Here is a 25,919-nt window from a genome sequence, read left to right on the forward strand (position 1 = left end):
CCCGGCCGGGCCGAAAACGCTATATATATAAGTAATGTATCGAATGTGGTCTATAATAGGGAGTTTTTGCAATACCGTTTATCCAACGTTATTGCAAAAACTCCCTAATAATGTGAGAGAGAGAGAGTGAGAGAGAGGGACCGTGGGGGACGGCGGGTGGCACTCAGTTGGACACGAGCCACTCACAGCGCTTGAGACTACAAAGCTCTAGAGACCCTCCAATCAGAATCGCGACACGAGGAACGAAGACTCTAGTTAGAGACACTCTTTTACGGTCTCTTTATATTAAAAGTCTCTAGTTTCAGCAAAATCACAAGAAAGAGAGAGGAATATATTGTGTCTCTTTCTAACCTTCATAGTTCTTGTGTGAGTCATGATCCCGTAAGATACGTCTTTCTATAGTACGACTTTTAGAACATTATTAAAAATTATTGCAAAATGATTGGGTGTGCAGCCCCATTTTGCAATAATTCTGCAGCCAAAGGCTACACAATGAAAATATTTCCGCGTGATGTTGAACGTCGAGCATTATGGGCGACAAATGTTGGAAAAAATGTGCGTTCAGGGAGATGCTATTAACGCTATTTCTGTCATTCTATGCTTGTTTTGGTTGGAAGAATTGATTCTTTACAAAATAGATTAGTTTGCGAACGATTTTTAACGTATCGATACGCACATCGCCTATTCCTACAATGGCTACGTTCGGAAACGTCGCTCGGATGCCTCCGATGCTTCGGATTTATCATCCGTCCTTGTTTAACATTAAATGTTAAATAAGGACAGGTGATGAATTCGAGGCATCCGAGCGACGTTCCCGAACGCAGCCAATATTGACATTCGAATATTGGCGGGAATTGCTGAAAAATGACGAACGCAATCAAAATTGGCTGTTCTCGTGTCGCGACTCCGATTAGATGGTCTCTACGAAGCTCCTAAGCACCGGTCGCTGTGATTGGTGGTGTCCAATCGAGCCGTGATCAATCGGGATCACCCCGGGGAACGGCCATCTCCCTCTCATTACACCATTGAATGGAAAGAGATAGAAATGGCCGTCTATCACGATCCCTCTCTCTCTCATTCCTATCGACCATTTTGACACATGGGTCGCGCATTCTCTTATGTCTTTGGTGTGTACTACTACATAGGCCTGTTTATTTTGGTTAAACTTTTGCACCAGTTCATCTTTCTTCCTCTTCTTTTCTCCTGGAGAGAAAAGGAAGAGAGATGAACTGGTGCCAAATTTCAGCCAAAAAGAACAGGCCTCATATATGCATGCATACCAAACCTCGTAGGATTAAGCGGGGAGCACAGACTTGCATAACGCATAACACGTAATGCATAAGAATATGTACCAATCGAAGTTCTCCGTTTCTTTCCCTTCCATGTAATAGAGAACTCTGGTTGGTTCAATTTCTTATGCCTCATGTGTTATGCGTTATGCAAGAGTCTGTGCTCTCCGCTTTATGTGGGAGGATCCCGTTTGCCTACAATCTCGATTGCACACATCATTCATATCAGCTGGTGTCTAGTAATTTTTCACTGCTTAAGGGCCTGAGCACAATAGAGGAACAGGAATTAGATATTAAGATTTTAACCTATCAGAAACTGATTACATCGGAATACACGATTTCTGATAGGTTGAAATCTTAATATCTAATTCTTGTTCCTCTATTGTGCGCAGACCCTTACCAATGAGAATATTTTATTTTTAAATTAGCCAATTAGCGACGCATGTGTGCAACATGCAATGTATGCAATCGGAGCCTTCTCTGCAGAGTGCAGCATCCGATAAGCAGAGTTTACAGTGTCCTTCTATTATCCTCGAGGTGCAAGTTTTTTTCAGCACGCCGCTATGTTGACAATCTCTGATATGATACTATCTCACTAACAATCTTTGTTTGAAATACCTTGTTGTTATTAGACTTGGACATTCGGCAAAGTATGTGTTTAAAAAAAAATCGCTATTTTGAAGTTAATGAAAGATTGTAATATATAATTTATTACGTGGTGTATATACATACGAAAGCATTGTACAATTGCGTAAAATTTATTCACAGGCCTTGAAATCCTTTTGTTTATACGCTTTCACAACACGTTTTCTACTTGAAGCACGCACGCTATACTATATTTTTTAATTATAAAATTAATTCATCCCCTTATTTATCTTTCCTCTTAATTTACATCTTTCCTTTCTAATTATTTTATTCATCTTTTCTATCTTTTTAATCTAATTTTCAAATTTTATATGTTCTTTTCTTGTTGGAAAAAACAGGCCGAACACAGAATACAAATCTTATAACGTGCTATGCTGATCAGTTGTCTTTATTCTTGCTGCAATGGAAGATGCAGACACAACTGTTTTCTACAACGACGAGGACGATTGTCTAGACTACGAGTGTTTGCACAACAATGTCGAATACGATTATGATTACACGGACTCAGAGAAGGAAACCCTTCACGATTTGTATCAGCATTGTCTCAGTCCTAGTCTATTTGATACTGGACACTATATACTACCTTTGTTGGGCAGTACAATTTTATTTAGACTGCTTGTTCACACTGGTAAGATTCTTTTCATTATTTATATTCAAAATGTTAAATGTTAATATGAGTTGTATAATATTATATTGTAATTATTGTTTCTCTTTTTTATCAGATTGTTCCTGTGACAAATTGTAAATAACCTTTATTGTTTTACATTTCAGAATACATATCACATCAAGTATTTCATATATTATCGGTTATTATAGGCTTGTATATAATTCAACATTATGTGCATGAATCCTTAATAGTATTGATAGTATTCGTTCTATTTTCTTATGGTACTTTACACGTGCCAAAAAGATGGCACAAAGGTGCAGGGATCTTTTTACCATCCCTTTTGATAATTGCGTACTGGTATGTTTCAGTATACGTTATTGTAGACTAATTTGTGCTTATACTCTATAGCCAATAAAGAATATTCTAATGTATTCTCAGTGAACTCTCAATGCAACCAGTGATATGGCATAGGATACGCAGTGTCATCATGACTATGGTGATGAAAGCGATTAGCGTTGCCATTGACACAAATGACTTAAACAACTTGCCAGATGTTTACAGTTACATGGGTTACATGTTCTGTAGTGTAACTTGTTTATTTGGACCATGGGTGTCATTTAAAGATTATCTGTCGCTGCGTTACTCTAGCAGTCAGGTATTTAAAAAAATAAGCGTATCATTTTTATCACTAAAATATACAAAAATATGCCTACTAATAAAAAACAGGTTTTTAAAAACCGTTTCTAAGATAATTTAAAATAGAGAGACGCAATGATATTTAATAATAAAATTAATAATAAAATTCTCTATATTACACAGACAAGATGGTGGATAATATGTAGTATAGGATTTGCTTTCCTTTCCTTTGTCTTCCTGAGTATTTCAAATTGCTGGACGCAATGGATATTTGTGGATAACTCTTGGAAGTTAGTATGTACAATTCAAAAGTTTCTGATGAATATTTAATGCTTTCATGTAAAGAAATATTTTTTTCTTCACAGGTGGTTAATAGCGTACAAAGATGCATTATCCTTCAGAACATCCCATTACTTTGTTTCGTACATAGCTTCGGCACTGCTGGTTTTCGGAGGATTTCCCCTTTCATCGTCGACGATAGTTAAGCCCTTGTACATCGAGTTTCCACGCTCGCTTGTTCAGGTCGTCATTTTTTGGAATATTCCAATGCATCACTGGCTAAAAACGTGTATGTGTAAAATCTGAATTCAAAATAATTCTTACTCAAATAATTCTTAATCAATGATAAAGAATCTTGTAACAAGGCATTGAAGACTAAAAATGAAATTTAAATTTTAATTCCTGCATCATTTTCCAGACATATTCCGTCCTAGTATTAAAAACTTGGGAAAGTTTGGAGCAGTGATCATCACGTATCTGATAAGTTCTCTTTTACACGGATTGAACTTTCAATTGGCGGCCGTGTTACTTAGCCTAGGACTTTACACGTATGTGGAATTTCAGCTTAGGGCCACGCTCGCCGACACCTTCGATGCTTGTATCGCGTCCAAACAGTGCACAAAGAGAAAATGCATGCACAAATACAGCTCTCATAACTGTATAGTATTTATGACAAACTTGATGTTTTCTTTCGGGGCGATATTTCATTTAGCTTACTTAGGTCTCATGTTTGATACATCGGATCTCCAAGAAACAGGGTACAGCTATAATCACACAATCAACAAGTGGGCTGAGCTCGGATTTGCTAGTCACTGGGTAGCATTAGCTACGTATTGCATTTATCTTTTAACTAAGTAGCGAATTATTTTTTATATTAAAAAAAATTTTCGAGAGAGAGAGAGAGAGAGAGAGAGACTATTCAAGAACTTTTAAAAATAAACTGATTTATATACAAATCAGATGATTTTACAGCATTTTACAAACAGCTTTTCTATGCAGTTGAAGTGTAAATAACAGGATATAACACTAATATTCAAAAAAGATAAATAAAATACATATTCTTTATTGAATATATAACACAATATAAAGTTCACTGCGTGATCTAGATTTACTTTATAAATTTTTTTAATAATTATATACGTAGCACATTTAGTAATTTGTAATTATAAAAAAAGTTTACAAAGAGTATTTAAGTATACAATGTTAAATAATACTCTTTCAATATCTCGCATCCTAATCTAATGTTACATTAAATGTCACTTTTGTAATGAATAGAAACATTTTTGCACTCTAAGATTTTTTTTTTCCCTTATTAATCCACTGTGATTAGTAATGTTGCATTTGTAATATTACTATGCAACATAATATTATAAGTTAACTACTGTATAATTTTTATGTACACTTGCAGATTTATGGATAAATTCTAAGCAGAAATGTAAGAGAGAGACTCGTCGTAAAACTTGTAAGAATTTATAATTGGTATTGTAATTTTATGCATATGTACCTTAGCTTCTGCTTAAAATTAACCAAATTATTTTCATGACAATGATTGTATTCTTAAAGATATAAATGGTCTCGTTGCATATAATATTACAATTAAACATTACGCAATGAAGAAATGCTATACATAATTCACAATTCTTAACAGACATCCGAATTTCGTAGACTTGCTATCATTTTATAATTTACACAATGCATTTATTCGAAAATAAATAATTGCTTTCTACAAATTTTTGGGAACCTAATGGCAAATAGACTTTATTTTCCTAAACATCACATTTGAATAACATGTGTTCTTAAACACTAATAATTAGCAAAAAAGCTATGACTTCTATATTCATTGTATAAATGAATACGCAGCTAATGTATACATATATATATATATATATACACACATATATGTATATAAATCTAATGTATAAACTACATACATATGTGTAAAAGCATTTGTATGTGTATATTTAGTCGAGGACCTTGCACTAAAAACTATTATTGACATGTCTATATTTTTAGTTTTATGTATCAACTTCATAAAAAATAATAAACTTTTTTTATTATAATTATCTTAGATATAGCGTGACATCGTCTATAAACAACAATTATAGTTACTCTTACGACTGCCGTCTATATTATTTATTATTGATATTTGAAATTGACAATTCCTTTTTGCTGCCTAGAACAGATTCTGGCGATATAATTTAATTTTTTGTTACATTTTAAAACACATTTTTCTTCTTTTGATTTTTAACTTACATGAAAAGAGAATTTTATCTTCATTAATTATCTGAGATACTTAGAAATATAAAATTAGAAAAGAATATTATATTAGAAAATTAATATCTTCAATTATTCTTGTTGTAAACAAGAAAGTTAAAAAGCAAGGTTTAAGCTGTGGAGAATCTAAGAAACCTTCTATAGTTTATTAAATTTTAATAAATTGTTGCAGTTATTACTATACATTCAATAAGTAACTGATACATGCTCAATTAAATATATTTATATGTAGATATATGAAAATAAAAATGTATTATAAGTTAAAAATCGTTAAACAGATTTTATTTTAATGTATGACACAAATCATATCAAGATATGATACAAACAAAATACTTGAAAATAAAATTTTAATTTTTTGTAATCTACTAATTAGTTTTAATAAATTATATTAATTTTAATTGAATGGATTTCAAAAAGGTAGTAAAACTTTATGCCAAATATTATATTCTACTATAAATTTCTATTAATTAAGATATATTTTCATATAATTATTTATATATCTTGTCACTTTGGTGTAATACTCATTAAAATAAAGTTGTTCATTTAGCAATTATAAATACGATTTTATTACAATCTTTTTACTGTATGTAAAAACGTTTGTTCTTTCCACTATTAATAAAAATACTGCACTGTAAAAGTGACGCTTTTTGAAGCGTTACACATTGCAAAGTGCAATTTTTGAGATTATTAAAACAACTTAATATGTACAGAAAAGGTATTCGTAAGAGTAACAGCTTAATTTTAAACTTGTACTTAAAGGTATTCCAAATATTTCATAATTAACTTACACTGTTATATATGTACAATTTACAAAGTGCTCTACATCAGAATATCCAATATCACGTCATCCTATCTTCAGGCCAATTTGAATCATATAATGAATCATCGAAAATATTAATTATTGGATATTTTTACGTAAAACGTTATTAAAATTTTTTTTCTTTTTTTAGAGCACAAAAATTTTCAGTGTATAATAATTGTTATAATTTCACATCACATTTCTTGATATGTTTTACGTTGAAGCAATCGCGTTAAAATTTTTTGTATAAGTTACGTAATTAAATTCTGTTCATGATATGTTTACAAAAAGACCTGAAGATAAATAATATTCCTTACATATTAAAATTGTGTCTTTAATAAAATGTTGCTAAAGTTGTCATTATCAATGTATGTATAATTGATGTTACAAAAAAAAAGAAAAAAAATAATATAAAGTCGCATTGCATATTTATAAAAATCTACATTTAATTTGTTTTCAATTAAATAAGAGATGTATGTATAATTTAACACATATTCAAGTTTTATATATAACAGATCTCTATAATTTTATGAATGCATTCAGCGGGAGATATGCTAAATAACATCGCTGGCAAAGTAAGTAGCATCGATCGTATATAAACTGCACATATAATATATACACTGGTATTGCAATTCTTCATCTAATGCGTTTGTCCAAAATAAAGCAACACAAATAAATTTTCAACAAGTGCCATAATTACAGTGTTTCGAGCTCTTTAACATTTGTTTTAATTGATCGAAATACAAGACAATTATATGCTTCTATAACATACTACATATTCTATATCACGATAATGCTAAATAAATTTTTATTTTTGCTAACTATCCAATTCCGGTTTGCAATAATTTTTTCACAACAATAAAAATTTGTATATATAATATAGATATACATATATACAAACTTGTATAATATTTTAATATAACAGAAAGTGTAATAAATTTAATTTTGAAGCAAGAAATTTATCATTACACTCCTTCAGTTTTGATCATGCAATGGATCAAAAGTCATTATTTTGTATTTTTAACAAGATATACATTAATTATAATGGAAAAACAATAATACTAATCTTACTTCATCAAATTATTAAAGATAATCATCAAATGTTTCTAATTTTTTAAATTTTGACAAAATGAAATAAAATAAAAAAATGTGTTCTTATATAGATTGTGTCACACTGTAAAATACATGTTTAACTGAACGTTGCGAAGAGAATAAGTACGTGAGCACTAAATTAACATTTTGGCAAAATTGAAAAAATTATTGAAAACAGAAAGTATAGGTATAAGTCGAGAAATGATTTTAAAAATATATAGCTACAAGTGCTCATTCTGACCAGCAGAAAGATGATATTAGAGTTAAAAGATGATATTATTAACAGATTCTCCTTTTTTTTGCAGACATTCAACGCATCGCAATACTCTGATACATGGAAGAACAATTAAAAGCTGTGTAAGCTATATATTAAATATCACTGCAACAAATTCATATCCCATGATGCAAATATGGCAAAACCATATTAATCAATAATGCAGTGTTGATGATTTTGGTAGAGATATAGTTTGATCTTCGTTGATTTATGATATAAAAAAGCCTGGGCAAAACTTGCTCGAGTTGAAGGATTGAAGATCAGAGTGAAGTGCTTTTTACTGAATGATGGGGTTTAAGCGATGAGATCTTCGGCGCTGGTGAGATGCTCCAGTTACCTGACAGTCCTCCCCAACGCCACTGGGAATATCGGTTAGTCATCTGATAAATGCACTTTTATAACTTTTTGTTGTGCGCGCACTGCAAGTCACAGAAATAAATGGGATCGGTTCGTTAGCCACCTCTGGTGCTACTTGTTTTATTGCATAAGCATTAAATGTAAATTGTTACGAGGCCTGGACTATATATGTAATATAAACTTCAACCTGTATAATGCATCTCTGTTCAACTGTTATTTGCCCAGGCCTATATAAGGTTCGTAGAATGTAATACATGCTAACAAAACGAGAACGAAACTTAGGAGTCATGCTACATGCAACATGGAACAATTAATCAAATCATGGTTTTTCCTTCTTTAAAAATCAATAAAAGAATAAAACAATAGTTAAAAATTTATATAATAACATAAATAGTCTTTTCAGTTAATTTAAAAAAAAAGTTCTAAAATATTTTTAAGATATTTATACATTTATATACATCTGTTAACAGATTTATATAAATCTATAAAGCTTCATAAATTATATCTATATATACTTATGGTGGTAAGTAGTGAGAAATATAAGAGATGAAAATATAAGATTAGATAGTCGTGTATAGAAAATATACTTGTACACTGCAGTGCATTAATTCGCTGGGTCATAGCAGCGGCCCGACTCATCGACGTTTATTTTTTACTCAAATACTATCAACTTTACAGAAAAACTGCAAGAGACAAAAATCATTAATTTTCTTTTCATAGAACTCTAAGAATTTTTTATCAACTTTTTAGTACTGCATTTTCTTATTTTCGGTAAGTCGGGCCGCTATTATGACCCAGCGAATTAATGCACTGCACTGTACGTTGACAATGAAGCAAAGCTAAAGAATCAGAAGCAATGGAAATTGGCAGGATGGAAGAGAGGGAATACTGTAAAAGTTCTTCACTTATACATCAAATAAGCAAGGACGAAAAAACTGCACAATCGTAAATTTAGATCCAAATTCGAGAAAACAGGGACAGTTATTGACTTACTGCCTGAGCGAATAGCGAGTAACTCGGTCTGCCGATCTGAGGATCATATTCATGCGTTGTTGCGGTTGCGATACTGAATGATTGGCAGACGAGTTTGTAGCGTGGGCCTGTGCAGCCATGCAGGAGGTACGTTTTGCCCTTCTCACTGGTTTTGATACGGTTAAAGATGTAACAGGATTGGTAGTAGTTGTATTGTTGTTGATGTTATGACTCTGTGTTGCCGGTTTAGACCTAATACGGCAGGAAGATGGATCACAGCTACTGTTGACCAACCAACTGTTTCTACAATTTCCAGTCAAGATAAAGAGACCCTATTTTTTTCGGATATGCATGCAATATTGATAATAATATAATTCGTTTTATTGATCTTATATATAAGAAGCATGTGTTAATGAATGTATGTAAGCGTAACTTAGAAGGAAAATGAGCAAATGAAAAAATATACGTGGATAATGTCATGGAAGAAAGAAGAAAGGCAAGATGTAGAAAAATACTTTGAATAAAAATAATAAACAAAGTAATGTATAGGAAGAAAAATAGATAGATAAATAATTGTTTAACCTTTTCACGACTGTCGTTGCGGTGGATCGTGATAACAGCCTTTTGGTGGGATCTCTTTCTTTATTTCCCACTAGAGCAGTAATGGCTCCTTTTTGACTTCTGGTTTGTAATAAGGGTCCCAAATATGGGCTATAATACAATATGCATATTAATCCCAATTTTTAAAAAACAGAAAGTTCTCTCTCTCTCTCTCTCTCTCTCTCTCTCTCTCTCTCCCTCACCCTCTCTCTACAATAAATATACTTACTGTACAACGGTAGATGTCCCTGTACTTGCATTAAGAGAAGTTTGAGCTGTCGATATGCCTCTTCTTCTAGCTTTAATTCTGCACAATTTATCACCTTGAGTCAACGTACTATATCTAGTCGTAGCGCTAGCCCCAGCCGCTGGTCCAGGATCGTCCAACTTTATTTCATCCACGCGATGCATTATCCCTGATACATTATCCTCCATCAGGTTCTTTACATCTCCTTGGAAAAAGGCTGCTTTAGGTCTACCAGCTATCGAATATATCCCACATGCATGCACTGGATTTCCATTTTCAGATTGCAATGGCTCTTTCAATAACGATCGAAGATATATTTCTTTTCTAAAAAATGCAAAAGCATCAGTTTTTTTCTATTACAGTATAATATAATTTTCAAGACAGATACAGTATAATAAAAAAAAAAGGGAAAGTGACGAATATATACACATACATTCAAATATATACACACCCACCTCTCCAGCCATTGTTGCTGATGCCCAATTACAGAACCTGGCCTACATATCCTTATCCAGGCGATTGTTTCGTGAGCCGTTAAATGATAATGCTTCATAATGTAGCAACCTATGAGAGAACCCGTTCTACCGAGACCCGCTTTACAATGTACGGCAATCGCGCCACTTGCGTTTTCCGTTATTTTAAGAAACTGATGCATTATTGCGTCCGTCGGCGTTGAACCGTCCATAAAGAATAGATCTTTATGAAAGAAACCGGCATCGGTGAAGCTTGCTGCATCGTAAACCTTTTTATTAAGCCGTATAATTGTTGTTACATTATTACGGCGAAAATATGTAAAATACCATTCTGGGCCATGAAGTGGATAACCTATGGAAAAGATACATAATTCTTGATGCATTATTTTACATAGTCATATAATTATCATTACATATAGTTATTATCAAGCTAGATGAATTAAGTGATAAAAGCTAAAAATTAAATGTACAGACAGATCTTTGCTATATACGTTCTTTAAAAAAAATATCTTTTTACAGTTTTAATTTAATGTCACACATTTATCTTCAAATTTTGCTCATACTTGTACGTGTCCCCTTGCTTTTGCACTCGCAAACACTCATTCCATGGATCTGTTTACTCACCAGATTCCTTCTCATTATTGAATTCTTTTTCATGCACACAATTCTACATCGTCACTAATACAATTAAAATGGAAGGTACGCACCATCTTCCATTTTAGATCTCGCATGTGGACCACAGAAAGCAATGAACTTTCCAGGAACTATCCAATTTAAATCTCCATTCTCAACTCTTTCGAAGTGTTCATATTCTTTAACACAGAAATCTTCGAAATTAAAGAAACCAAGTCGATGGCACTTATATATAGCACTTAAACAGTCTCTTAACGATATCTGATAGCATGGTGGTCCAACCGAAGCATCACGAAACATGATAAACGAAGGACTATTTGGACTTTTAGTTAAACATTCATAAACTTCTTGTGCTGTACGCTTGCAATACAATATCTGAAAATAAAAAAATAGATTTCAATGCAATGATAAATAAATCTTCTTTTCATAACATTTGCACTTACCGAGTGACAAAAAAAGTTTGGTCACAAAGTATTGTTTACCAAATTATTTTAATAAGTAATTACAAAAATATAAACTTTAAAGTATAAATTTTATCTTATTAAAGACCAAAAAATAATAATTAACTTTAAAAATGGCTTCTTTTAGTTTTGAAGCTTACAAGCTTTAAAGCGTTTCAGGAACACATTAACGATAGCTGCACATCTTTTCACGAATAAATTCTACCAGGCAGCCAATAAAGTAGTTTTTAGTTCAACCAATGAAAATTTTTCAGAGTACCTCTAGAATTTAAAAGAATACTAGCGTCGCATCTATTTTATCAATAAAACGCAATAAATTTTGTGAGGGATTTCGGAGTTTATGTTCAGAACAACAAATTTTCAATTGAAATGTTTTCTTACCATTTCTTATAGTCTATCTTATAGAATATGGAACTGTCAAATATTTGCTTAATATAAACAAGCTCTGCAATTTGTACCTATGAAATTGGGGTCTATAGACCTAGTGGGTTGTACAAAGAAATAATGTCGAATTCCTAGAATTAAACTTAAACATCTAATTTAATACAAAAATGTTTTACAAAAATTTATGCGTATCTTACGTGTGTAGTTGATGACATATAGTATGCAATGATGTGTCAATGTTCATAAATCATGTGTATATAAGTCACATTTCATTGATAAAACAGTAATCTCATCAGCTGTCTTGTCGATATCCCTTTAGTAAGATAAGTAACTAATATTCCAAGAGGTTAATCATGTAACTTTTTCTCCATCGGTGGAAATACAACGTGAAAATTATATATGTGTGTGTGTGTGTGTGTGCATACATACATATATATATATATATATATATATATATATATACATAAATATACAAAAATTTTCACTATTCACCGTTCTATTTTAGAGAAAAAGTTACATGATTAATATCCCAAATTTACCTTATTTTAAAAATATGTTACTATCCAGATAGCAGAATTGACATCAAAATGTCTTTAATGAAACTTTGGCATCAAAATAAGAACAAATAATATTAACTTGCCTAATAATTCAATAAGACATAAGACTTTGTGGCTATTCTTTTGTCACTCCAAATATATGTTGACTAACAAAAAATTATAAGAGAAAAAATTTTGTATTACCGCATAACTTCCTATAAGAAATGCAGCATTAACTCTTTTCTCCGAATCCATCGTCGTATAATGCACAAGTTTCTTTTTGCTGAGTGCAATGCCTTTTAACTTCTTATTAACTTTTTGGCAGTATCTGTATAGCACGGCCAGATTTAGGGGACCAAAGTCGGAGTAAAAATTTTCATATACCAACTCGTTGTCAATACTGAAGTAGTGAGTGTTTGGATTACTTTTTGGTTTCATTGCTGTTCTTAATGTTATAAAATACAATCGATCTGAAAGAAGAAACAATTTATTCTTTATTTTATACATCAAGTAAAAGAAAAACTTTGTTGTGGACGTTTCAACAACTATATACATAAAATAATGTAAAGCTTTCAGTTGTAGATGGCAATTTTGTTTGCAAAACTGCAACAACAATAACAAATTTCTGAGAAAACATGCCAAGAAGGTATTTAAATATCTTAAAAGTATAACAATTACAATTTTAGGAATAAAATGTAATTTAATGTAATATGAATATGCATCGATATGAAATAAATTTGCATATCGTTTATTAAAATTAAAGAAAGGGTTTTTTCTGTCGGAGACCTCGCAGATGTTTCGTTATAACGAAGCAAAACTGTTAATACAACAGCTTTGACGTTTAGCTTAAGCCGCAGCCCGCATTTACAACCGGAGGCAAGTCGCGCGGTCATCAAAAATAGATTCTAATCCAGAACGGATTACCTTTTATGAATTCAGCCGCACACGCCAAAACCTCGTTCGCGTCCTCCATCGTGATCCAGCAGCGGGTGTACGGCGCAGTAGCAGATACCGATCAGGTGGATCTGTCATCAGCGCGACGTTAATGCAAATAGGAGTAGCGTTCAATTAGCGGCGCGCAGTAAACACGCGGGAGTGGGCGGGTAACTAGGCGAAGTCTTCGGATTAATCGTTCGATTGGCGGCGATCTCTTCGGTGCTCTTCGGTGCTCTTCAGTGCTCTTCAGTCTCTTGGTCTCTGCCTACACGCGCAACAATCCGAGGTGCATTACGTCAGGAGAGCGCGTCGCGCCGCCTTCCCGGCGACACGTACGCTTTGGTTTTGCTATGTACAGCTATGTACACCCACGCGACGATGCCTCCGACAGACGACAACCTCCGTCACGGAAAGAGGGTGGGACGCTCGTCGGCGCGTATCAGCCCGTATCAGCTCGTAGCTCGTATTCGCCGCAGGCTACCGCTGCGACCGTTACGGAATTCAAACTCGAGGGGGAGAAGTGGAGAACGGAACCGGATTCTACGATGTTCTGCCGATTGGTGATGGCCGATGGCTGGTGGATTGCAACATTTGCAACAATGCGACCGGACGCGGCGGCGGCGGCGGCGCCCTACTCACCTCCGTTTCGCTTTTTTATCATTTATATTGTCGCCCCCGTTGATTCTGTCGATTCGCGCACATATATACGCCCTTATATTATTTCACACTCATCGCCGCGATAGTTTTTTCCTCGTTCTCTCGTCGTTCCCGCTGCCATACCCTAGTCCCTGACTTGTCACCATTATTTCACATTATCCGCTGAGAAAGTCGAGAGGAGCGCGAATCAGCGAATTTGGATTCAACCGCCATCTTGTTGTCTGATCACGCAGCGAGATAATAAAGGTTACGCGACAATCGACGGTCGAATGCTAAAAACACGCATATAGTAATTAATACAATTAATTTCTTCGCGAAAAACCCATTTTTTGGCCTCACTGATTTTAATTTCCTATAAATTCGTTATAAATTTTCAATGTTGGATATTTATATCTTTTTCGCAAAAATCGACCCAACACATCTGTATAATTTTTTTATGTTCTTCTCTACGTATTTTATTCTTACGTACGTAGTATGTATATTCCAATAATTTGGAACAAGTTATAATTTAATTGAAATACTTAATATTTTTAATAACAAAGTGATAATTGGGGATACTTGGGCCAGAGAGAAACCTCTCTGGCTCAGTGCTCAGTATCGGGTATCCTACTATCCTCAGAGGTTTCTCTCTGGCTGCGTTCAGTTCAGCAGACTCAGCATTTTGCAACCGTTTTATGACTCGTCGCGCTGATTGGATTATACTTATAGATTTAAAGGAATAGTCCTATCTCAGCGAAGAATCACATAACGGTTCCAAAACTGTTGAGTCTGCTGAATGTTCTATTTTTGTTAGAAAGATAGAATAATATTTGTTTCTAGGGTGCATTCGGGGAGGTACTATCAGCGCTATTTGTGTCATTCTATCTTCATTGTTTATTAGACGTAAAACAAAGATAGATGACACAAATAGCGCTGATAGCGCGATTCTCGAATGCAGCCTCGAACGACTGGAATTACTGTTCGATTTAAGATTTGATTGTTGATCTTCGCGCTCTTAAAGTACGCCATATTGTTTATGACCATCTGAACGCATAAAAACTCACTATATTTATTTTTCTATGAATATGTATTCTGATTGGGTATTCCCTCCTAAGTGAAGCAGCCATATTGTGACCGCAGCTGATGTAGCTGCACATGCGGGTGCGACATCAGTTGTATCTCACTTGTCAGAATGCAAAAAGAACATGCATTCAACTAAGTTATGACACAGAGAATCACTACATCCTTGTTATCCATGTCAAAGTACAAAATTGGTGAAATTTCAATCTTTAATCTTTAATTTCAATCTTCAATGCATAGTCTGATTCCGGCCTAAGTGTCTCTTTGGAAATTTGCATCAGTTTGCATGCACTCTAGTGCATCTTTGCCATTGGCTGCGTTCAGCAGAGAAAGCAGCTTCGCAGCAACTGTTGTAAAATTCCTCAATATGATTGGTCTTACCCTTAGTTCCTCATTGGACCTAAATGTATTAACCAATCATATTCAAGAATTTTACACAGTTGCAAAGCTGCTTTCTCTGCTGGACGCAGCCATATGCAGGATTCACCCTGTATCCGATTTGCGTCGTACGACGCAAATCGGATGCAAGGTGAATCCAGCATAATTCCTGAACGCAGCCCAGGGTATTGTGTAAAATAGGTTAGTGTTTTAGTTGCGCGCGTAAACGTTGCTGCAGCTGATGTTGACGATTCAATAATCATTTTATTCGGTGCTGTTTCCCAAAGACAGGTTGGTAGATTTACGGTTGTTAATTAATACTAATTGAGATATGATTTTCAATATTCCGATTCGGGAGTGTGACAAATGTTAAACCATATTCACCTTTCGTATCGTTGCGATACGCAGTCATCATATTCGTCGTAGTGTTGACATTTACATTATATAATTTACAGGAGTGAGATAAATTCTAAGGGAAATTTCAAGCATTCAAATGGATAAAATGGAGATGGACGCTTTGGAAACAGACGCAGCCTCGAATTCTTTCGTGTTCTCGAAACCAAATGCCGTATTTGATCTTCCAAGAGTTATTAATTTCGGTGTAGGTTCAGATCATGTGTTTGACACTCAAGTCAGTAAGAAGAATATATTTACATTCGCTTCACCCACAATAGTGTCGCAATGTAATCAAAGCCGCACAGGTAGTTTACATGATGAAGATCGAGGTGAGCGCTGTGCATTAGAGCAGTGGACCAATCTAAATAAATCTAACAAATATAAGCCAAGAATTTCTAGAAACACGTACAAGCCTACGATCAATGTATTTGCTAATGCCCTTAAAGACACGGGAGCATTTGAACAGTTGAAAAAGAATTCCAGGTCACGTATCACTAAAGTCAACATTGACAACTCGATAACATGCTCCAACGTACCGAAAGCCTTGCTGACTAAAACAGCAGCGAAGGAATATTTTATCAAGTATGGTAAAATCATAAAGGTAACTATTCGTCCGAAAAAACACGTAATCACGGTAATTTACGCGACAAAGATAGAGGCGAGTGCTGCATATTACGGCAGTGGTGATTACAAAGGTGAAAAGTTTGATATAGAATGGACAAAGCTGGAATCAACGGCGAAAAGGACAATTAAGAAGAAAGAATTGCAGCGCAATATAGTGGCAAATCTACTTAAAGCACCTGACGATGAGATTAAATCAGAATTGGAAGCTATGACGAATGTAGAGTATAATTTGCATCCTATCAAAGGAAACGAGGTGTCTGATATAAGCATGTTATTTCCGATAAAAGCCAAAGCACTGAGTGGTAAAACATTGTCGCATGAGAAAGCTTTGGGAAAATTGGAGAAAGTTACAACGAAAATCGAGAAGCACGATACCGAGAGTCAGATAGTTAAGTCTTTGCCCAGTAAATCTAAAGAAGAACTGCAAAATATAATACATCAAGTTGCTCTTACGGCTGAAGATAAGTACAAAGTGTTGGAGGCTAGAGACCGTCTGATGAGACTGAAGCGAGCCAAGCCAGTTTCGCTTGCAATGGTAACCAGCGGCACTTGCCCTGATATGTGCCCAGAGAAGGAACGTTTAATGCGCGAGTCTCAGAGACAAGTCGCGTCGTACGAACAACTGGAAGGTAACGAGTACAGAATAAGTCATGCGATTGCTGTAAAGCAATATTCGAGATCTTCCGCGGATCAGGAAGAGCCGATGCCTCACGAGTTAAGGCCGGTGAAATCTTTGAAGATGACCATGAGCTACTTGCTTCACGAGTTGATGGATCTCTGTGAGCAGGAAGGTACAAATCTAGCCGAATGGTATCACTTTCTTTGGGATAGGACGAGAGGTATTAGGAAGGATATCACGCAGCAGGAACTGTGCTGCAAGGAAAGTGTCGAATTGATCGAGCAGTGTGCTAGGTTTCACATAGTATGCTCCGAAAGGCTCTGCGCGGAGGATGCATCTGTTTTCGACAAGAAGATCAATTCGGAGAATTTGACCAAGTGTTTGCAGACTTTGAAGTACATGTACCACGATTTGAGAGTAAAGGGTATCACCTGTGAAAACGAGCCTGAATTCAGGGCGTACATTGTGCTGCTAAATTTGAACAACGGTAACTTCCTGTACGACTTGCAACAGCTGCCGACTCCCGTGCAAAATTCACCGCAAGTCCAATTTGCGATCAAAGTCTACTTTTCGTTGGACTCGAACAATTACTACAAATTTTTTAAACTTGTTCGAGAGACGACTTACTTGAACGCCTGCATCCTATTAAGATATTTCAATCAAATCAGACTGAGAGCTCTTTCGATAATGGTGAAGGCATACTGTAGAAGTACTTCAACCGCTTTTCCATTATACGAATTAATAGATATCCTCGGCTTTGAGGATGAGAACGAGGCTATATATTTCTGCGAACAAGCAGGATTGAATCTGTCGAACGACGAGATGTACATTCTCCTGAATCGTCAGAGTTTTAATATGCCCACGGCGAGTATCCAGCAGGGTAGGGCTTGTAACTTAATAGAATCCAAGAGAATCATTTTAAATTTTAGTATTGGACAATGCATCGCCGGTAAAAAAATGCCAGAGAAGACTTACAAGAATCATAAGCCACATAACAGTTTCGACGTGCACGGCTATTTGATGCCTGAATCGATCAACGCCGCGGACCAAACTGCTGATGGTTCCTCTATGGAACGGCACGATCCATACGAATTCGTAGAAAAGGAAACAAAGAGGATAGCAAAGGTGACATCAATCCGGAATAAAGATCAGAGAGCCGCAAAGGATCTTCTTCGACCTGTGCAAACTCGAAAGCAGCCAATAAACGCGAACAACGAAGCGAGCGCGTTTAAACACGCGTCATTTCCCGAATCGATCAGCTCAGACGTTTTTAAAACGGTAGCACCGTGTGTACCGGATGTATTCGAACACAAGCCAAAAGAATCGAATGTATTTATTGAGAACAAAACTCAAGTTGATACATCGATTAAAGTAGCTTCTGAAAAATATTCTGACAGCGGAAGTGCGACTAGTACACGTCGCGAAGACACTAATGATAAACAACAGCCAGCGATGTTTGGTAGCAGCAGTATTATCGGTAATAATTTATTTGTAGGCAGCCCTTCCGTGTTCTCTACACCAGAAACATCACGTAATGCAGAAACAGTCCCGCCGTTTGCGATGGCTGTAAATAAGAGCATCTTCTCCGGGGTAGACTCGGGAAATTTATTCAGGAACGTTACACCTTCTTCCCCCACGATATTTGTTAATAAACATTTTCCCGTACCGGTTTCTGTTCAACAGTCAGTGTTCGCAGATGTTGCGAGTAAGACGAAGAAGGAGCAAAATGTCTTCCATAAGAAGGAACAGAAGGCCCAGGAAGAAGTGATATCGGAGGCTGAGAAAGCGAGGCTAGAGAAGCTGGAGTACGCGAAGAGAATGCAGCGAATTGAGGAGCAGTCGGAAGAGATTTACAATAGCTTGCGCGCAGAAGTCACAAATGAGTTTTGCTCCACCATCGCGAAACAGGACATCGACAGGATAGAAATGTATAACACATTGAGCAAGAGAATCCTTTCAGACATGATCGGCGAAGTTACTCATGAGATTTGCGATACAATACTGACCGCGGAGATTGAACAGCAAAAAAAATTACAGGCGATGTTACTGCGAATTAAGAATCGAGTGATCGTCAAATGCGTCAACATCTGGAAGCAGTACGTATTGAGAAAGAAGCGGCAAAGAGCGGCGTTGGAAGACACGCCGGTTTGGTTGCAGAAGCATTCCGTGGAGGAAACAGCGCGGATGCTGTATACCAAAGAGCAGGGAGTGGTGGTGCAGAATATGTGTAAACAACGAGGCGAATCAGAGGATATAGCAACCAACGCGACGGAGACTCTTGCGCCTATCGAAATTATCGTGTATGCCGGCATCAAGGAGAACATACGATCGTTGGACCTCGAATCCTTGCCTAACGTATATTGGAAACTCGTCATTTCCTGGCCGGACTTGGCCAACAAAGCGGTCTTGTGGTATTACAAGAAGGTGATGAATGAATACTTGAACCCCGACGATTTTACGATGGATCCTATCGTGAAGATTTACCGGCCAAATCCCTATGAGACCTTGCACGTCTGTATAAGGCATTTCGAGGGTTTGATCAGCGAACATCACTTGGTCGGTGCCGACGCACTTCTATTCATCGCTGATGCCTCGGAGAATTACAGATCTGTAGCGAAACGTTTAACGAGGACCGTATTGTCGCGGCAGAAGCTAATGCCTATGCCGCTCGCCTTTATTGTCTTAGGTAACGGAGACTTGGAGAATCAGAATGATAGTATCGTCTCAGATTTGGAATCCTTTCTGGAATCTGGCTACGTATCGGAATATACAATCATGTACGAGGAGAATCTGTCTGCGAAAATTATCTTAAATTTGACGCAAAGCGCAGTTTTATGGTTGACGATGAACAAATCACCATCGAATCCGCTGGAAATGGATTATCTGTTTAATGTATACGATATATGTTTGTCCGAAGAGTTATGGTTGAGGTAAGAAATAATTTCTGTACTTATCTAATTATATAGATATTTTCTAATATGTACATAATACACTATATTCTGTTTGTTATTATAATTTTCAGGATACTGGGTGATTCTATGTACAATAAACAGTTGTCAGATGCATTAAAGGACCCAAACTTTGTAATTGATTTGCACAATGAGGCTGTAAATCACTTGATAGACATAATCTTAGATCCAGAATCCATGTTATATACAAATTTCGCGCCCGAGTTGAAGAAATTCCTCAAAAACAGCGGCAACATGCCATGCAGTTATGAATATTTTAACGAATCATGGAAACGAGATGAATACAGAGCAAAATTAGAGACCATGATGAACAGTTTTGTGCTACCGCCGTGGAAGTAAGTATTAATCTATATCAATGTAATTTTATTAATTATATTAATATATCTATACCTATATACAATAAAACATACACGATATCTGTGTATGTATCAATATTTTGTTATTTACGTCATTTATTTTTTCATTTCAGTGCGCCGTGGCCAATAACAGACATACAAGATCTACGACGACATATTATGAATTATTGCAGGGAGGTGTTGTCCGATTCAAACTGTAATATCGTTTTTTGCGATATATTGAGCAACTTATTCCTCACCTCGGGCAGTTTACAAGTATCAAATTTCGTACATATACTACTATATATGATCAAAGAGAAGATACATCTTCTGGACGGAGATCAAATGGTCATTTACAACAGAAATCACATCAAGCATTTCCAGACATTACCATGGTGGTTCAAATCCAACGTACTGACAGAATTCATGTTGCACGAATCAAGCTCTGATAATAATATCATGTTAAATGAACCGATGAGAAAGCGAAAGAGACTCGATAAATTGGAAAATAATTTGGATGACAGCGCATTAGATGAGGAATTTAGTTTACTAGCGGAGTTTTGCGAGAGCACTAAGACCCGTGTCATGGAGGTGCATTCTGTGTCTATAGAGGTAGAGAATCGCTTGCAAACACAACAATTAGAGAACGCATTATTGGAAGACAGGCTGAAGAACGCTTTACTTGAGATGGACCCAACAGAGGAAGGCATGTAAGTTTTCCCTGTTTAACCGTATGACATATTTTTTAATATTTTTTGTCTCATCATTTTATATTATTATACACGTTATGTACAACATGCGATGATTTACTTTTGAAACAATGTTTTCCAGTCAAATATATCTCGATATGTATAACATTTGAAACATATTTATACATAACTAAAGGGAATATATGTGAAATCGCTGCTACGATCTCACTTAAATGTCATTAAGTTGTTCATATATTATAAGAATCATAAAAATAGAGCTAGTCATTAATTTATTTTTCGTAATATAATTGTTTCTTATATGTGTATATATATATATATATATATATGTACATATATATATATATACAATATGTAATTCGTAGAATTATATGATTCGGAAAATATATATTTTTAACAAAACGCTTTTCCACGGTCTTAAAAGTATTGTCACTTGATATTGTACACTCATAACACAGTCAAATTCTCATAGAGAAGATAAGAAAGAGAAACTTCTTCAGAAATGATGAATATTTCACTGAAAGAATCAGTGCAATGAATACATATTAAATTCATTTATTAAATTAGTCACACAAATTTTCTTTTCTCATATTCATATATATCTCTTTAACTTGTATTACTCGTTCCGTTCCCGCCTCCTTCCACCATATAATTTTATTATATACGTGATGAATCCAGACATGTATGCGCCTTCAAAGAGAGATATATTTAAAATATAGGATACATTATTTTACACGAAAACTATTAATAAAATTTATCGATGAGATCAAATGATGCTATGATACAAGGTTTTGTGACATATACAGAATATAATACAAAAATTGACGTATTTTACTTTCTTGTAAAAAAATTTTGTATAACAATTTTCAAATGTATAATTATATAAAACCTCAAATGTGTAAATTAATGTTACGATGACTCTTGATTACCAAGATTTTTCATTTTGTTACTCAGAACACATACATTTACAGTTCCTTTATATTTCATTATTAATTGATGACTTAATCGGAATAGATCGACGCGTAGCGAGTTATATATTTTTATTTGGTTCGGCTATGCTTTTGATTTATTCCTAATTCGAATCTCTATTTATGAGATAAATATGACAACTATAAGAGTCTCTTACAGTATTTCAAACAAAACATTATGTCATAATTATTCTATGATATATCTAAAGATTATGCGGGAAATATACTATGTCACGATGCATAAATATTCGAACCATTGGAAGAAGATAAAAAATTTAATTTATTCAGTAAAAATAAATGATTAAGTTGAACATGATATGTTATTAAAAATATAACATATTATGTAATGTAAGATACACATACGCGTCGTATATGACATTGTGATGCTCTTGAATGAGATATCGCTCTGTTAAAATTATTATGCACGTAAGTTACGACATGTAAATAATGTGCTAAACATAGACCAGTATTTTCATAATAAAACACATGAGCATATACCTCCTTCGTGTTACAGAATACATAGACAAACGCGTATTGATAAATGTATTTCTTTAAGATACATCTATTTTAAAATAAATACACAAAAGATCTATGTGTTTCAAGAAGTTTAATTCTGAGGGATTCATATAAAAGATTTAATTTACTTTTAAATAAAAATGAGAAAGACATAAACAAGGAATATATATACGTACATTTTCCAAATCTTAATATCCGCGAAAATGATATTTTGTTACAAGATGTGACAACATATACGCAGTATAAAATGATATTTAAGATCAAGTTACAAAGATCTAATTTTGTGATAAACATTTTGAAACTGATATGAATTAATTTGTACTTGAGGCGAATGTAACATAAATATCTTCAATAAATGAGTCATATATTTTTTTACTTGTACTATATAATTTGGTGATTGCATAATTTGTAAGGGCTCAGAGATTTTCGAACTTTTAAAATTATCAAATATTAGTTAACAATAAGCTGCCGATATATACATATATATATATATATATAAGAGAGTTATATTGAACGTAATTGATATATGAAAATAAATAAAACAACTCATGTTTTAAACTTTTCCTCCGCTCTGAACAGTTATACTTTTAATTACAAGTCTAGATGAAAAATTTTTTTCTCGCTGAAAAAAAATATCAACGGAAAGAGTAATCCAGGACGATGATGCCTCATGTATAATTTACAGATAAGGAAGCGAGCTCACGAGTAAACAAGCGAGAACATACAAAATACCTAGAAACGAATTTAATCCAGCTGTCCGTTTAGGCACGTTTTGAATTCTATGCGGATTGCGAAAGTCCTTTTCTATTTTGAAGGCAGTCGGCAAAGTGATCACTGGCAGTACAAACCAGAGGGAATATCTAAACGCCACTACTATAAGAATTATATATGGTGTAAACAGTAAAAACGCATACAAAACATGAGACGCGGTATGACCTATTAAAATAGCTAGTGTTACGATTCCTGCTTTCTCGTCACTTTCCATATCTCTCGTGTTGTTACTGTGCAAAATAGCCTCGGTATTCAAGGCAAGCGGTATCGCGTAATAAATTGTTCCTAGTTCAACGTAACCAGTTTGCGCCATAAACGCAAATAGAACTGAGATTGGACCGAATATAACTAAGATAAGTACATCGCCTAGAGCGATATATTTCAATCCTATACCTCCTGTATAGAGAAAGGAGGAGGACAAACCTCCGAAATACACAAGAGCCAAATGCTCCATCTTTGCGGGAGAGATGACTGCCAGTAAGACAAATCCTAAACATCCTGCTGCGTATAGAAATGCCCCCAGTGTGACCAATTCGTCTTTGGACAGTAACTCATCTACCAGTATTCTGTCATCGCTTTTTCTACTATCAACGCCTTTTACGTAGTCAAAATAAGTGTTCACTACATTACCAGCACCATGCACGCAAAACACTATAAGCACAGTAAGGCATAGCGATATCCAATTAAAGCTCGCTAGGCCTGGTAGTCGATATGCAAGCGCTGATCCGAGAAGCGTCGGCATCAACGACGCACTCAGCGACCACGGTCGCGCTGCCAGGAAGTACGAAGATAGCTTCATGAGGGGAGAATTCAAGGCCGACGATGGCGATGATACCAAGGACGAATGATGTACATTATTCCCCATTGAGGTATCTTCAATTTGCTCAGTCGGATTCTGAATGCCGTTAGACATCATGTTTCATGTACAGAGTACTACTACAAACAAACAAAAACACATCACTTAAATGCTGAAGTAATAAAACCTTAAGGAATCTACAAAGAAAAAACGTTAAGACTAGATTTGCAAGTTAGATGCAATGAACAAACGTCCTAATAATATATATCTTATATCTTAATAATAAATATATCTTAGCAAAAGTAACTTTTAGGTTTTGCCTCTTACATGTTGACACAAAATAAGGAGAGAGGAAAAAAAAGATAAATATTGAGCGATACAAACTTTTTAATACAACGATGTCCTGGAGTATCGTACTTAACGGTATCTTAATTTCATGTGCGCATTGCGCAGTCCGTGCGTTTCCATATGTGACTTATTAGGGAGTTTTTGCAATGCCGTTTATCCAGGTACGGTGCGAAAGCTAAGGTCATGTTATCTTCTTTTTAACAACTAATTAAGAAAAGGATAACGTGACTGGATTCATGTTACGCAAAAACTCCCTATTCCTTAAATCAAACGATCAAGAGTATCAAGAAAAATGAAATTATATAGGACGCAAGGACGACGAGAGCGAATACGCGTCAAGCAAGATAGCGGTTATTCCAGGTTATTCCAGGTTATTCTCGACAGGGATCGGTATGTTAATTTCTTGTCGCGCGTTGAGAAGGCAAACTCACCTGAGATTCTTTTGGAAAACAGGTACGGATGAAATTAGGTTAAAACCAAGACACTGTCTGCGGCAACTCATATGACGTTTCGCCCTTCGCGAGCGTCCTGGTACATCATATAATTATTCGTCGCTACGTTGGTGCTTGCTCGGACGGCATTACGACGCGGGTGCTATAACTTGCTCCAAATGATCTTCCTCTTTCCTTCCTCTTCCACTAGTCCGTCCTTTACCTCCTTTACTTAACTTGCTTTACCTGCTAGAGGATTCAGTATTGGGACATGGCGGGTGTGTTCATTTTTGCTGCACTATGTCGCGAAATTTTCGTTCGACATGTGACATCGTGGCAATAAATGTAGTAAATAGAAGAAAGAATAATGAAGAAAAAGATGGGAAAAACGTAAAATTGGAAATACGCTTTAGTAAGTGTTTGTCTTCTCTCTCTAATTTTTAAAAAGAGAAAACAAACTTAGAGAGGTTTATACCTTATATTTAAAATTATATATATGTATAAAAGTATAATTTTAATTAAACACACACGCGCGCGCGCGCGCGCATATATATACATATATATATATATATATATATATATATATATATATATATATATAGTGAGAAGATAATTTTTAAAAGGCTATTCTTAAATGAATTTAAGGTTCCAGCCAATGAAATGACTTCCCAAGATGCAATATAGAACTGGAGTAACCATCCAATCGTTATTCTATGTAAAATTTATCCTATGTAAATATGTACACACATATGACAAATAAAATAGCTCAGCTGATATGTACATGTGGTCATGGTATAAGGATAAGGGTATGCTCACGCAGTGGATACCCACTGCGCAGTCAAAGTGTGACG

The 25,919-nt window shown here is 35.0% G+C and overlaps 4 protein-coding genes across 11 annotated transcripts in view; 2 read left to right on the forward strand and 2 right to left on the reverse strand.

Moving 5' to 3' along the window:
- The first annotated feature begins 1,849 nt into the window (after nucleotides 1-1,849).
- por (Protein-serine O-palmitoleoyltransferase por) lies at nucleotides 1,850-4,467 on the forward strand. Its single transcript, XM_018510867.1, has 7 exons — nucleotides 1,850-1,939; nucleotides 2,273-2,562; nucleotides 2,706-2,898; nucleotides 2,980-3,196; nucleotides 3,361-3,467; nucleotides 3,543-3,745; nucleotides 3,875-4,467. Exons 2-7 carry the CDS (start codon nucleotides 2,337-2,339, stop codon nucleotides 4,312-4,314), a joined length of 1,386 nt encoding a protein of 461 aa, XP_018366369.1. The 5' UTR covers nucleotides 1,850-1,939; nucleotides 2,273-2,336; the 3' UTR covers nucleotides 4,315-4,467.
- On the reverse strand, nucleotides 3,659-13,935 carry cdc14 (cell division cycle protein 14). 6 transcript variants are annotated; one of them, XM_018510856.1, is made up of 8 exons: nucleotides 13,483-13,935; nucleotides 12,763-13,028; nucleotides 11,252-11,552; nucleotides 10,527-10,896; nucleotides 10,054-10,395; nucleotides 9,807-9,935; nucleotides 9,246-9,527; nucleotides 3,659-3,731 (listed from the first exon to the last, which is right to left on the reverse strand). In XM_018510856.1, exons 1-8 carry the CDS (start codon nucleotides 13,529-13,531, stop codon nucleotides 3,704-3,706), a joined length of 1,767 nt encoding a protein of 588 aa, XP_018366358.1. In that variant the 5' UTR covers nucleotides 13,532-13,935; the 3' UTR covers nucleotides 3,659-3,703. The 6 variants fall into 6 exon arrangements, with proteins under 6 accessions (XP_018366358.1, XP_018366359.1, XP_018366357.1 ...); XM_018510857.1 differs by having other exon boundaries at nucleotides 3,707-3,735; XM_018510855.1 differs by lacking the exon at nucleotides 3,659-3,731 and adding an exon at nucleotides 7,820-8,254 and having other exon boundaries at nucleotides 9,246-9,476.
- Nucleotides 13,936-16,021: 2,086 nt separating this feature from the next.
- xmas (RRM_XMAS2 and SAC3_GANP domain-containing protein xmas) lies at nucleotides 16,022-21,412 on the forward strand. The gene is made up of 3 exons (XM_018510959.1): nucleotides 16,022-20,157; nucleotides 20,250-20,531; nucleotides 20,666-21,412. Exons 1-3 carry the CDS (start codon nucleotides 16,082-16,084, stop codon nucleotides 21,243-21,245), a joined length of 4,938 nt encoding a protein of 1,645 aa, XP_018366461.1. The 5' UTR covers nucleotides 16,022-16,081; the 3' UTR covers nucleotides 21,246-21,412.
- Nucleotides 21,413-23,227: 1,815 nt separating this feature from the next.
- heix (UbiA prenyltransferase domain-containing heix) overlaps nucleotides 23,228-25,919 on the reverse strand; it is a 7,045-nt gene continuing 4,353 nt past the window's right edge. For 2 of the 3 annotated variants that reach the window (XM_018510963.1, XM_018510964.1), the window contains exons 2-3: nucleotides 25,069-25,317; nucleotides 23,228-24,429 (exon numbers count right to left, since the gene is read on the reverse strand). In XM_018510963.1, coding sequence (XP_018366465.1) covers nucleotides 23,402-24,409 — 1,008 coding nt within the window. In that variant the 5' untranslated portion in view covers nucleotides 24,410-24,429; nucleotides 25,069-25,317 and the 3' untranslated portion in view covers nucleotides 23,228-23,401. Of the gene's footprint in view, nucleotides 24,430-25,068; nucleotides 25,475-25,919 lie in introns of those variants that run through there. The other variant, XM_018510965.1, reaches the window with a different exon arrangement.

The sequence above is a fragment of the Trachymyrmex cornetzi genome, unplaced genomic scaffold (assembly GCF_001594075.2).
Source record: "Trachymyrmex cornetzi isolate Tcor2-1 unplaced genomic scaffold, Tcor1.1 scaffold358, whole genome shotgun sequence".
Lineage (NCBI taxonomy): Eukaryota > Metazoa > Arthropoda > Insecta > Hymenoptera > Formicidae > Trachymyrmex > Trachymyrmex cornetzi.

What these genes read in the sequence shown, in the direction of transcription:
- cdc14 (XM_018510853.1), bottom strand. Translation starts at nt 13,531, where the DNA reads ATGGAGGACGCGAACGAGGTTTTGGCGTGTGCGGCTGAATTCATAAAA. An exon ending in GAGATCTAAAATGGAAGATG is followed by an intron (nt 10,897 to 11,251) that starts GTGCGTACCTTC and finishes TCTTTTCCATAG; the next exon opens with GTTATCCACTTCATGGCCCA. An exon ending in GCAACGACAGTCGTGAAAAG is followed by an intron (nt 9,528 to 9,806) that starts GTTAAACAATTA and finishes TGGAAATTGTAG; the next exon opens with AAACAGTTGGTTGGTCAACA.
- por (XM_018510867.1), top strand. Translation starts at nt 2,337, where the DNA reads ATGGAAGATGCAGACACAACTGTTTTCTACAACGACGAGGACGATTGT. An exon ending in TAGACTGCTTGTTCACACTG is followed by an intron (nt 2,563 to 2,705) that starts GTAAGATTCTTT and finishes TTTACATTTCAG; the next exon opens with AATACATATCACATCAAGTA. An exon ending in GCATCACTGGCTAAAAACGT is followed by an intron (nt 3,746 to 3,874) that starts GTATGTGTAAAA and finishes ATCATTTTCCAG; the next exon opens with ACATATTCCGTCCTAGTATT.
- xmas (XM_018510959.1), top strand. Translation starts at nt 16,082, where the DNA reads ATGGATAAAATGGAGATGGACGCTTTGGAAACAGACGCAGCCTCGAAT. An exon ending in TCCGAAGAGTTATGGTTGAG is followed by an intron (nt 20,158 to 20,249) that starts GTAAGAAATAAT and finishes TATAATTTTCAG; the next exon opens with GATACTGGGTGATTCTATGT. An exon ending in TTTGTGCTACCGCCGTGGAA is followed by an intron (nt 20,532 to 20,665) that starts GTAAGTATTAAT and finishes TTTTCATTTCAG; the next exon opens with TGCGCCGTGGCCAATAACAG.